The 12,969-nt window shown below is 35.6% G+C and overlaps 1 protein-coding gene across 1 annotated transcript; it reads right to left on the reverse strand.

Moving 5' to 3' along the window:
• Positions 1-345: 345 nt before the first annotated feature.
• Positions 346-9,313, reverse strand: LOC140448950 (uncharacterized). Its single transcript, XM_072542088.1, has 3 exons — positions 8,406-9,313; positions 7,744-8,222; positions 346-371 (listed from the first exon to the last, which is right to left on the reverse strand). The coding sequence occupies exons 1-3, from the start codon at positions 9,311-9,313 to the stop codon at positions 346-348; spliced, it is 1,413 nt and encodes a 470-aa protein (XP_072398189.1).
• Between the last annotated feature and the right edge of the window lie 3,656 nt (positions 9,314-12,969).

Consider the following 12,969-nt stretch of genomic DNA (forward strand, 5'->3'; position numbering starts at 1 on the left):
TCTAAATGTACTAACATCGAGTAGAGTAGTCGTGTAACAGTTTAAGAAAGTAGAAGCCCTTCGGTAGGATTATAATAAACTACATAAAATTAAAAGAAACTCTGTAAACAGGAGATCTTTGTAATTTTTCAATTCCTGCAATTTATGACGTGCAATATTTGTTTCATAAAGTAGTTAAATTTAAACTATAATAATTTATGGGAAGCGTTTAAAGAAGTAATCGCTAACCTTAATTAGAATACGGCACAATAAGAAGATGAAACTTACTGTATTTTTACTTATTATATTCACAAAAAGAATATCCAAAGTAAAATTTAACACGTTTTTATGGAGTTGTAGTGAAATTTAACTTCTTATTACGATGCCGGATCCTGTAAAATTTTAAATACATTAAATCTCCCGTAAATTATTAAACTTATTCTTAGAATAAAATAACAAACTTCTTAGTAATTAGGTACAATATACCGTTCACAATTATGTGATAATGTGTAGGTGTCAAGATTGCACGGTCATGTGCCATAAGGTTTCATCTTTCATGTAAACATCGATAGTTTTTAACTTTGGGTGTATTTGATTCCACCGTGCTGTAACCGATCCAACTTGAAAAGTGTTATTTTACATAAAATTAGCACGTTGGCCCTAATAATGACCTATTAATATACATTGTTAAAAATTGTATACATTTATCAATTTAAAACATTCTTTGTCGTCTTCTGATCTTCATCTCCATTCGTTCCTAATTAAGCACATGTTATCCACAGGATACCTCTCTCATTTTTAAATCATTACTCTTTTTGCCTTTTGCCATGGATTTCTTTATTTTCTTTATTCATATCGTTTTTACTCATAACAAATATTGGGTAGATTATTGTATCATTAAACTTTCTCCTTATATGTCCGTATCATATAAGTTGTCTAGTTATTTTAGCGTATATAATGTCGTATGTTAATTCCATTTTGTTTAACAATAAAACAGCAAAACTTCTACAAAATTATTTCTATCTTATCACTACAGCTGTTTCAGAGAGTGCCTTTCTCAAGTCTCAAGTTTCTCGAATCCATCAATCATCCATTGTATTTCTTATACTTTCATTTAAATCCTCTCCAATCAAAGATTTTGAAGCAGCTTTGCTCCATGGTCCATTTTTGTTGCTTTTTGTCACTGTTTCTCCTTTTTCTTTATCATTATCAATACGTAGCGCTACAACACTGGGTAGGTCTTCGCTGACTACAACTTATCTCCAAGTTGATCGATTTTCCACGAATCTGCAATCAAATATAATGTTCATTTTTTGAGATATGATTGGATGTTTTCTCTCCATTGTATACTGACATGCCCAAGTGGCATTCTTCTGTGCTAACTTCCTTCCACGCCAGTTCTACAAGTTAGACATTTTGGCGTCTATGCACGTGTCCGATATACCTTAAGGGATTTATTTTCCTGAACAATATCGTTATGCGAGCTTTCTTTATTCAGTATGTTTTCATATTCTATACGGATTTGTAGCGATATGATAATGAGTTCTGAAGCTATTTTCTCGTGGTATTTTAAAGTAATTACTATTTAAATGGGAATACGCCACAACTAAAGCTTAAAGTTAGTTTATTGACGTTTCAATTTCCACTTCGGAAATCGTTCTCAAAATACAAACATTAGTGAGAATGATTTCCGAAGTGGAAATTGAAACGTCAATAAACTAACTTTAACCTCTAATTGTGGCTTATTCCCATTTAAATAGTAGTTATGATAATGGGATTAAATAAAAATTTCTGATTATTTTTCTTTCAAATATTCGGAGTGCTTCCTTATTTGTTTTAGTCATTCACCATGACTCACATTCATGTATTAAAATAGGTCTGAAGTTTGAATTATGCTCTGTATTTCTTTAGTGGCATTATTACTAACCGTTATTAGTGATCTAAGATATTTAAAGTGTTCCATACTTTCGAAATTGTAGTTATTGACTTTAATGTTTTTTCTAAATTTATTGAATTGGTTGATTGGTTTTCTGTTGATTCGCTTGTATTTGGTTTTCATTTCGTTGATTTTAAGTCAAACATTTTTTGTGCTCTCTTCACTTTATTGAAGTTTGTGGACGGAAGAGTTTCTCATTAGAGTTATGAGTTCTATATCATTAGCATATGCTAGGAGTGCTTTGTCCCTTGAGCCGTTAATGGATTACATCTTAAATAGGCGTTATTTCTATTTTAGTAAGCTGTTCATTAATTTTTTGATTATTGGAATCGAGAATCTGTATTTTATTCGACTGTTTTATATCACAAAGTTTCTTGGAGCATATTCTCATCTTTGGTTTCCAGTATTATTATTACAACGGATTTTGCTGGATATGGACATAGTGAACCCGGTGGTATGTACATGATGTTTTCATAACCAACGTTCAAAAATTTTTCTTACTGTAAATTTATGATTATTTTACTAGGAAATATAGTATTGTTTAATAATAATAAAGTTCAAGCAACAATTCCTATATGCATTAACTCGGTAATGATAATTCTGCTCCCCGATATCAGGTAGCAGTCCCGAAAATATTAAAACTGCTACACTCATGCTTCTCATTATCCAACAATTAGCCAGTCCAGAACTATACGCCTTATTATGGTACTGATATTGCTGCTGCTCCTCATAAGTGAATAGAATATGCAAGGAAGGTTTTGACAATTTAATAGGATTTTGTGTGTTAGAATATTATTTCTCCAAGAAAGTGAAGAATATCTATTTGCTATCCGGATTTAATCCATAAATTAAATAATAGAATGCTCTAAAATAATGCTAGTAGCAGCAAAAAAAAGCGGTCTAATAGTCGTGATCATCATCATCAATCAGCCCTGAGTTGTCCATTGTTGAACATAGGCCTCCTTTAGACTTTTCCATCTGCTTCTGTTCTGCGCCTCTGGTATCCAATTGGTCACGATTCTTTTGAGGTCGTTGGTCCATCGCTTTGGGGGTCTTCCTCGGCTTCGCTTGTCAGCCCGTGGTCTCCACTCAAGAAATTTTTTTGTCCAACTGTTGTCTTTCATTCTTGCAACATGTCCTGCCCATCTCCTTTTTTGTTTTTTGTAATATGTTCGATAATGTCTTCCACTCCGGTTCGTCTACGAACTTCCTCGTTTCTTATTCTATTGCTTAAGTTTATTCCAAGCATTGATCTCTCCATCTTTCGTTGTGTCCTTCTCAATTTTTCGGCTGATGTTTTTGTGACAGTTAAGGTTTCTGCTCCGTATGTGAGGACTGGTAGAACGCACTGGTTAAAAGCTTTTCTTTTTAAATGGATCGGTATTGTTTTAAATACGTCTCTCATTTTTCCGAATGCAGCCCAACCCAGACTTATTCTTTTGAGTAGCTCGCATGTTTGGTTATTTCGCGTTAACCTTATTTCGTGACCCAAATACACATATTTTTCTACAAGTTCTATGGGCGACTTTTTGATTTCTATTAGCTCATTGGGGACGAGATTGGTCATCATTTTTGTTTTTCCATAGTTTATTTTTAAAACGACTTTCTGGGTTACTTGCTGTAGTTGTTGTAGCATAACTCTGGCTTCTCCTGTTATGAGAACAATATCATCGGCATATCTGAGATGATTGAATATCTTTCCATCGATTCTAATACCCTTTGATTCCCACTCTAGCCTTTTAAATGCGTACTCCATAACTGTTTTAAATAGTTATGGCGACAAGGTATCTCCCTGCCGCACCCTTCTGCCAATTTTTATCTTCTCAGTGCAATGGAGGTTAACGGTTGTTGTCGCATTTGTCGCATGTCGTATATATTTCGAATAATATTTGCATACCTTTGATATATTCTGCATTCTGATAGTGCTTTTAAGATAGCAACTGTTTCGACTGTGTCAAATGCTTTGTGGAAGTCGACAAAGATAAGAGCAAGGGGTCTGTTATATTCGATAGACTTTTCAACTAGAGTTTTAAGGCATTGGTCGTTTGTTCCGTGTCCCGCTCGAAATCCTGCCTGTTCTTCTGATTGATAGAAATCGAGTTTTGCTTCTAATCTGTTTGTCAGTATTCGAGTAAACAGCTTGTATAGGTAGTTAAGCAAACTAATTGGCCTATAGTTTTCGAGATCTGCTTTATCCCCTTTTTTGTGGAGGATGATTGTAACCGAATTTTTCCATTTACTTGGAATGTTCTCACTATGCAGACATAGATTAAAAAGTGTTTGGATTCGGGACATCAAAAGTGGACCTCCTAGTTTAATTGTTTCAATGACTACACCATCTTCCCCCGGACCTCTATTATTTTTCATATTTTTGAGGGCATGTTGAATTTCCTCTCGTGATATATCTGGTATATCCTCCAATCCTACATTATGTACCTTTTGTATTGGTTGTTCGATGAGCTCTGGAATAAGTTGACTTTTATATAATGTTTCATAGAAACTTTCCACTATATGTAATATGCTTGGTCTATCTGAGATAATATTTCCATTTTTGTCTTTAAGTTGGAAGATTTCTTTTTTGTCATTTTCTATTTTTCTCCTCAATGCTTTCATGCTTTTGTTGTCTTCTATAGTTTTTATAATTTTCTCGTTGTTGTATTGTCTAATATCCCGTCTGATGGCTTTAGAGATTTCTTAATTTATGTTGTTTATATCTTGTGAGTCAACATTTCCTTCACTTCTCAGCATTCTACGATCTTCCATTTTTTGTTTCGTTTCATTACTATTTTTTGTTATTTTCCATGTTTAGGGCTAAATTTTTCTTGAGCTTGTGTTAATGTATCTACTATTTCTTCGTTTAGGTTATTTATGTCTTCTCTTGTTGTATTTCTGAGTAAGTTACTGGTGATATATTTTTCAAACTCAAGTTCATTCGTTGGGCGCATCCAAGGTTTGAATTTTTTACTTTTTATCATCTTCAGTCTTTCTTGCTTAATATTGACTTCTACAGTTGCTCGGACCATTCTATGATCGCTTGCAACCGAAAATTGTTTTAAGACTGTAACATCTTTGACTATATGTTTTTTGTCAGTGATGATGAAGTCGATCTCATTTTTTGTCTTACCATAGGGGCTCTTCCAAGTCCATCTTCTATGGATCTTCTTATAGAAGAAGCTATTCATTAAATATAGATTGTTTTCTTATAGGAAATTTAAGAGTATTTCGCCCCTTTCGTTTCTACCTGGTGTGCCAAAATGTCCGAGGGCATTTTCAGCTGGGTCAGTGCTTATTCCTATTTTGTCATTAAAGTCGCCACATATTACCGTAAAATGTTCTTGGTCTTCTGAAACAGCTGTGTACAAGTCATCATAGAACTGTTCTATTTCTTCGTCAGCGTGACTCGATGTTGGTGCATAGACTTGAATGATCTTTATGGAGTAACGGGTGTTTAGTTGTAATTTTGCAAGTATAACTCTTGTGGAAACTGCTTTTACTGATATGATATTCTCAGTTAGTTTTTTATTAATAAAGAGCCCAATGCCTCCATTCCCATAGTTTTCTCCGACATGATAGAAAATGTGACCGGATTTTAAAGTGGTTAGGCTTTCTTCTTTCCTTCTGACCTCAGCGACTCCAACAATGCCCCAATTGATTTTATCAAGTTCAGATTCCATTTCTATGAATTTTTCTTCTGATAGCAGGGTTCTTGCATTGAAAGTTGCAATTTTTAAAGATATATATCTGTTAGATGGTTTTCTAAAATATGTCAGAATTTTGCCCTCCCAGAATCCGTGGAACTGACTGATAGTCTGACTGATAGTCTGACTGATGGTCTAATAGTCACTAATGAGAAAAGCAAATAAATGTTCTTTAACATACAAAATAGAGGATCGAGAGTAGGGCATAACGGAACAATAAAGCCATATAATTTTGAAAGATTGCAGCGTCTTAGATGCCGTAGGTAATGTTGTTACATAAAAAATAAAAGGGAATATTTAGGTAGCTAACTGATGTTTATGTATATATAACCCTCTTTATTAGACCAGGATTGCTAGAAAAGCCATCAGAGGTATTTTCCGACTTACAGAGGTCCGAGTACTAACCAATACCGAACAGAGCTAATTCCAAGATCAAACACATATATAAAGATAGCATCGTCGTACAAGAAACTAAATCTCAGTGCTAAAGTTGCGCTGGCTTTATCCAAAGACTCTATAATAACTGCATTGCCAAGTTAAATTGGGAGGATGCCCCAAGAGAAAAAATGCCTTTAAGACTTCCACAAATGAAGGAGGAACATATGGTCAGATTTAGGATATTCCTATTCATCGTATGGCATACAATAAGAACACATATTTAAAAAGCAATATAAAACATTACATGGAGTATTACAAACGAACATCTAATGCATTAATATAGTCTAAAACATTTTCGGTCGCATTCAAGAACTCGTCAAAAACTCCAGGGAACCGCCTTCGGGGGCATTCTTCAACAATGTGACAGACGGTCTGTCGTTGCGCACCACAGTCACACTCCGGAGTAAGGGCTTTTCCCCATTTATGTAAGCTGTCAGCACATCTACCGCTTCTTGTTCTTATTCTGTTTAGCGTTGTCCATGTACTCCGGGTCAGTTCAAAGCCTGGCGGTTTCTGATCGATACAGGCCATTTGCTGTGCTTCCTGTGGTGAGTCGTGCTCCCATTGTCTTCTCCAAGCGTTGGTGAGGTCGAAATGTTCCTGATGTAAGGAGGTGGCCCTTAACATGACAGGATATCTGGAGCGCAGTCTGTTCATTTCGATATCACGGCTATCATGGTGGATGGGTAGTTGATGGTTAGACTGGATTTTTCGATATTCTCTGAGAAGGGAGTGACTTCTTCGTAGTTTCGGCGGTGGAATGTGACTCAGGATGGGAAGCCAATAGTTGGGCGTTGGTCTAATTGTACCTGAAATCATTCGCATTGTCTGGTTTAATTGGGTGTCAATAATCTTCGTGTGTTTGCTATTGAGCCATACTGGGGAAGCATATTCAGCTGTCGAGTATACAAGTCCGATAGCAGATGATCTGAGTACGGAGGCTGAGGACCCCCATGTGGTACCACATAGCTTTTGGATTATATTATTTCGCGTTTTCAGTTTTGCTGCCGTTCTTTGTAGGTGTTCTTTAAAACTTAAAGTTCTGTCAAGAGTCACTCCAAGATATTTTGGTGTTGAGTTATGAGTTAGTAGTCTGTCTTCAAAGTGAACGGACAGTTTTTTGTTGGCTTGGGCATTATTTAGATGGAAACAGCACACTTCGGTTTTCGTCGCATTAGGCCATCCGTAGCCTCCATTTGCGAAAGTATTCTCCCATAATAGCAAGGTCATCCGTTAGTATTGTTTCTGTAACTGCCATGTTATTATGTCTTGCTGCAATGGCCCAGTCGTCAGCGTAGCCAAATTTCTGCGAATTTGTCCTAGGTAGGTCCGCGATGTATAAATTAAACAGTAAGGGTGCCAAAACAGATCCCTGTGGCAGTCCATTGCTGAGCTTCATTTGGACACTTTTTGAGTTGCCCATTGTGACTTGGAAAGGTCTGTCGGTGAGCATGCTATCAATGAGTCTAGTTATCTTTTGACACGGGATGGCACGGATTAGTTTGCAGATTAGTCCTTGTCTCCAGACGGTGTCATATGCAGCTGATAGGTCAATGAAAGCAACGGATGTTTTTTGCTTTCTTTGAAAACCTGCTTCAATATGTGTTGTTAGGGATAGAATCTGATCTGTGCAGCTGCGGTTAGGTCTGAACCCTGCTTGCTCAATAGGTATCAATTCAAATATGTTATTACTAATTCTGTTGTAGATTAATCGTTCCAACAGTTTATAGACACAGCTCAGCAGTGCAATCGGTCGGTAGTTTTGAGGCTGATCATTTGCCCTTCCCGGTTTTAATATGGCTATAATGGAGGCCCTTTTTAGTGAGTGGGGGATTTCCCCTGATTTTATCATATCTGTATAGAAATCAACCAGCCATTTCCTAGCATATTTGCCACAGTGGAGTAAAAATTCTGGATGAATTTTATCGAAGCCGGGTGCCTTTCCAGACTTGACTTCTGATATTGCTGAGTTAATTTCTTCTAGAGTAAACGCTTCAGAGTATTGAGATGTAAGCGGGCATTCAGACTTCAGTATTTTTAGTTCTTGCTTTACTTTGGTGGTGTGGTCACGATCTCTAGATGCTCTTGAGGTAGCTACAATGTGGGAGGCCACTCTGTTGGGAACTATTGGTACTTTATCTCTAGTTGTGTGTCTGCTACTACCAAGTTTTCTAAGTAAGGACCATGCTTTTCTGCTTGATTTACTAAAGTCTAGTTTTTCCACAGTTTCCATCCATTTTTGTCGTCTGGCTGCATCCAAACTGTGCAGTAGTTCGTCCGCAATTTCTCGGTCTTGGCTTTTGTTGTATTCTTGATATAATTTCTCACATTTTTCATCCCATCCTGGGACATACTCTTTACGATATCCCCTGGGTATAGTTTTCTTCGCTGTAGAGATAACCGCGCCAACAAATCTCATGTAGTTTTCACGTGTTGGGGTTATCCATCCCAAACATTTGTCCAATCTCTCAGTAAAAGTTGTCCAGTCTGCTTTTTTAAAGTTCCACCTAGGTCGAGGAAAAGATGTTATTATTGGTATTTTGATGCCAACTTCTATTACAACTGGTCTATGTTGGCTATGTGGAAAATCTGGGAGTACTGTACGTGAAGTTGCCAGGGGTTGATTGTTTTCATTTGTGGAGACAAAGCATAGGTCTGGGTTGTATTCTCGTTTCCAGGCTGCAGATCGAAAAGTTCCCTGATCTTTAGCGTCAAAGACTAAATAAGTGACAACCTCTTCGCTCCAGTTTAGCAAAGCCTCGCCGTTTTGATCACTTTGCCTATACTTCCAGAGTTCATGGTGACTGTTGAAATCTCCCACATAAACTGAGGGGTGTGGGTGGGCGTGAATAACATGCGGAGGCCACAGGACTGCCGGGGGTTTATAAATATTGCTGATAGTAATTTCGCCAATTTGTATGGTAACCGTATGAATGTTATTTATGTCTGATGTAGAACATACGTGTGCATTTTCTATTTTGTTTCGAACATAGGTTGCTACTCCATAAGCTGGATGGTAAGTTGCACCCAATAAATCATAGCCATGAATTCTTCCTCTAGCGAGAATTTGTTCTTCGTTTTCTACATGTGTTTCCTGAATTGCGACTACGTCGATATTATTTTCGATGAGAACCTTTTGAAGGTACTCACACTTACTTCTTCTAATACCTTCTATATTTAAATGGCAGATTCGAACGCTTGGTCCGAGTTCTTTTGTCGCTTGGTCCTGAGAAGATCCGTTTAAATTGTTAGTTGTAGGCATATCTATTATCTTATCGTGATGTGTTCTTGCCAGGAGATCTAGAGAGTCTAGATTATCTGGCTGCCTATAGTGCTAGTTCATTTAGCATTACCCAGGGTGCACGTGTAGTATTCTACTACGGACGCGAACTAGCTTTACACCCCCAGATTTAGGAATAATGAGACTATCTACCGACCCATTATATTTATCAACACCTGTTATCCTACCTACAATCAATACTTATCTGTTGTGGAATATCAAATCAATTACATGTAATCAAACGAACTGGGCTTAAAAAAAATTATCCAAGGAAAGGCACTTCGGAAATATTGACATAAATTTTAAAAACGTCATTTACCTGGCTGTATTTTCAATAGGAAAGGGAAGACAAAAAGAAGAAAAGGCAATAGAATCTTGTTCCGTTCTGACTATACGATGACGATGATCTTTATATAACATATAGGGAGAAAGAGAGAATAATGTTTATGTTTAATTTAGAACTCTCTAATTTTCTCCCTTTTGAATTGGGTATGTATATGTATTACCATAGAAAATAAAAGCAAGAGAACTATAATTATAAAACGAAAAGATTACAAAATGAAAAGATTATATAAATCCCTTATATTTACACAGACTGTTTTACAAAAGGTGAACGAATGAGCATAAACGGACAGCTGTTTTACATACTTAATATTATTAGACGCATTTAGGATCAATTTCACTCAAAATATGATATGCTAAAATATGATACGACACGAAAAAGGCAATGACTTTTACAGCTGGTTGCCACATAAATATCAATGTAACCCAAATATGATGATTTTTGCTACAGCAAATTTAAAGTTTTCCATACTTTCGAAATTGTAGTTGTTGACTTTAATGTTTGTTCTAAATTTATTAAATTGGTCTCTTCTGTTGATTCGCTTGTATTCGGTTTTCATTTCGTTGATTTTAAGTGAAACATTTTTCGTGCACTTTGTTAAAGATGTTTGCGGACCGGAGATAGTTTCTTATGAGATCCATATCATTAGAATATGCCAGGAGTGCTTTGTACCTTGGCCCGTTAATGGATTACATCTTAAATAGGCGTTATTTCTATTTTACTAAGCTGTTTATTGATTTTTTGACTATTTGAATCAAGAATCTGTAGTTTATTCGACTGTTGAATAAAACAGACTTTCTTGGTGCATATTTTTATCTCTGGATTTTTGTTTGCCGTCTCCTTATTACAACGATTTTGCTGGATATCGACATAGGGAACCTGGTGGTATGTACATGATGTTTCCATAACCAACGTTCGAAAATTTGTCTTACTGTAAAGTCATGATGATTTTACTAGAAAATATAGTGTTGTTTAATAATAATAAAGTTCAAGCAACAATTACTATATGCATTAACTTAGTACTAATATCTCTGCTCTCCACTAACAGATGGCAGTCCCGAAAACATTAAAACTCATGCTTCCCATTATCCAACGATTAGCCAGTCCAGTACTATACGCCTTATTATGGTACTGATATTGCTGCTGCCCCTCATGAGTCAATAGAATATGCAAGGAAGGTTTTGGCAATTTAATAGGATTTTGTGTGTTAGAATATTATTTTTCCGAGAAAGTGAAGAATATCAATTTGCTATCCGGATTTAATCCATAAATTATTAGAATACTATAAAATAATGATATTTGCATAAAAAAAAACGGTCTAATAGTCAGTAATAAAGCATATAAATGTTCTTTAACATACAAAAGAGGTGACGTAGAGTAGGGCATAACGTAACAATAGACCCATATAATTTTAAAGGATTGCAACATTTTAGATATCGTAGATAACGTTGTAACATAAGAAATAAAAGGGAATATTCAGGTAGCTAACTGATGTATATATAACTCTTATAATACTTTTAAATTCAGAGGTCTAATACGACTTTCTTAAATCAGGATATATAAAACAGTGATTAAACCAGTGCTAATGTGTGGATATGTGGCCAGAACGCTAACAAAACAATGTACGTAAAACTCAGGTATTAATTAGATCAGGATTGCTAGAAAAGACATCAGAAGTATTTTCCGACTTACAAAGGTCCGCGTACTAACCAATACCGAACGGAACTAATGCCAAGGTCAAACACATATATAAAGACAACAACGTCGTGTAAGAAGCTAAATCCCAATGCTAAAGTTGCGCTGGCTATATACATTGCCAAGTTAAATTGGGAGGATGCCCCAAGAGAAAAAATGCCTTTAGGACTTCCACAAATGAAGGGGGAAGGTAACATGAGGTCAGATTTAGGAATAATGAGACTATCTACCGACCCATCATATTTATCAACACATGCCTGTTCTACTACCTGCTATCCTACCTATAGTCAATACTCATCTGTTGGGGACTATCAAATCAATTACATGTAATCAAACAAACCAGGCTTAAAAAAAGTTATCTCAGTAAAGGCACTTAAACGTTATTTACGTGACTTATTAAAATTTAAATTTTTAATGAAAAGTAAAAGATTAGCCATTTGTTATGGGGTTCAGAGAAGAACCTTCACGATGTTAATTTTTTGAGATATGATTGGATGTTTTCTCTTCATTGCATACTGAGACGCCCAAGTGGTATTCTTCTGTGCTAACTTCCTTCCATCACAGTTTTACAAGTTTGACATCTTGGCGTCTATGCATGTGTACGATCTACCTTAAGCAATTTATTTGCCTAAACAATATCGTTATAAGAGCTTTCTTTATTAAGTATGTGTTCTTCTTCTATACAGATTTGTAGCAATATGATAATGAGGTTAAAACAATTTTCCTATTATTTTCCTTTCAAATATTCGTAGTTCTTCCTTATCCGTTTTAGTCATTGTCCATGATTAGCATCTATGTATTAAAATAGGTAAAAAATTTAAATTATGATCAGTATTTCTTTAGTGGCATTATTATTAACCGTGATAAGATATCTAAGATATTTAAAGTGTTCCATATTTACGAAATTGTAGTTGTTAACTTTAATATTTTATCAAGATCTATTAAATTGGTCTCTTCTGTTGATTCGCTTGTATTTCTTCTTAGCTTGACGAATTCTTCTTTTTCATTCTGTGAACTACTAGTGGGTTCTTTTTACGGAATTTTTTCATCACGTTTAGGTAATCATCAACGGTATATAAACGTTGTTGAAATTTTAGGGCATTTCCAAAATCTCCAAAATCACTACCATTGGGTAAAAGCTATGACTAGGAAAGAAATAGCGTAATGTAATTTTTTCAATGGTAGGATGAGTTTCCAAAATCATTTTCAGAATCAAAACTATTTTAATGCTGTGGTTTTGGCCTCCACAAGAGTCTGACCACAAAATTACATGTTTTGCAGAAGTAACATTTTCTTCAATGTGTTTGTTAAGACAAATGCCTACGTCCTGGGTTCCCCGACCAGCTTCACCTTCTATCCAAATATAACAATGACCTTTTTTATCCTTGGCGCTATGGATACCAAGGTTGTAAATACATAATTGACGCTTATAATATACAATATTTATTAGAATTCTCGAAAGGGGAAGAGTTTTTCTTTAAATCAAAACAAAAGGTTTCCACTTCTGGTTGATCGTTGCTTATCTTCATGTCTAGCTTTCTTTCTTCTAAGTGCACATTTTTTCTTTTTTTAACGCTTAATTGTTCGTTATCTGCGCAAT

The sequence above is a fragment of the Diabrotica undecimpunctata genome, chromosome 8 (genome assembly GCF_040954645.1).
Source record: "Diabrotica undecimpunctata isolate CICGRU chromosome 8, icDiaUnde3, whole genome shotgun sequence".
In the NCBI taxonomy this organism is placed as follows: domain Eukaryota; kingdom Metazoa; phylum Arthropoda; class Insecta; order Coleoptera; family Chrysomelidae; genus Diabrotica; species Diabrotica undecimpunctata.

Excerpts from the sequence above, each read along its gene's own strand:
- LOC140448950 (XM_072542088.1), bottom strand. The coding sequence starts at position 9,313 with ATGCCTACAACTAACAATTTAAACGGATCTTCTCAGGACCAAGCGACA. Across the intron at positions 8,223-8,405 it reads CCCAGGGGATATCGTAAAGA|AAAACTTGGTAGTAGCAGAC; the intron begins GTATGTCCCAGG and ends GTCCTTACTTAG. Across the intron at positions 372-7,743 it reads ATTAATCTACAACAGAATTA|GATCCGGCATCGTAATAAGA; the intron begins GTAATAACATAT and ends AAAATTTTACAG.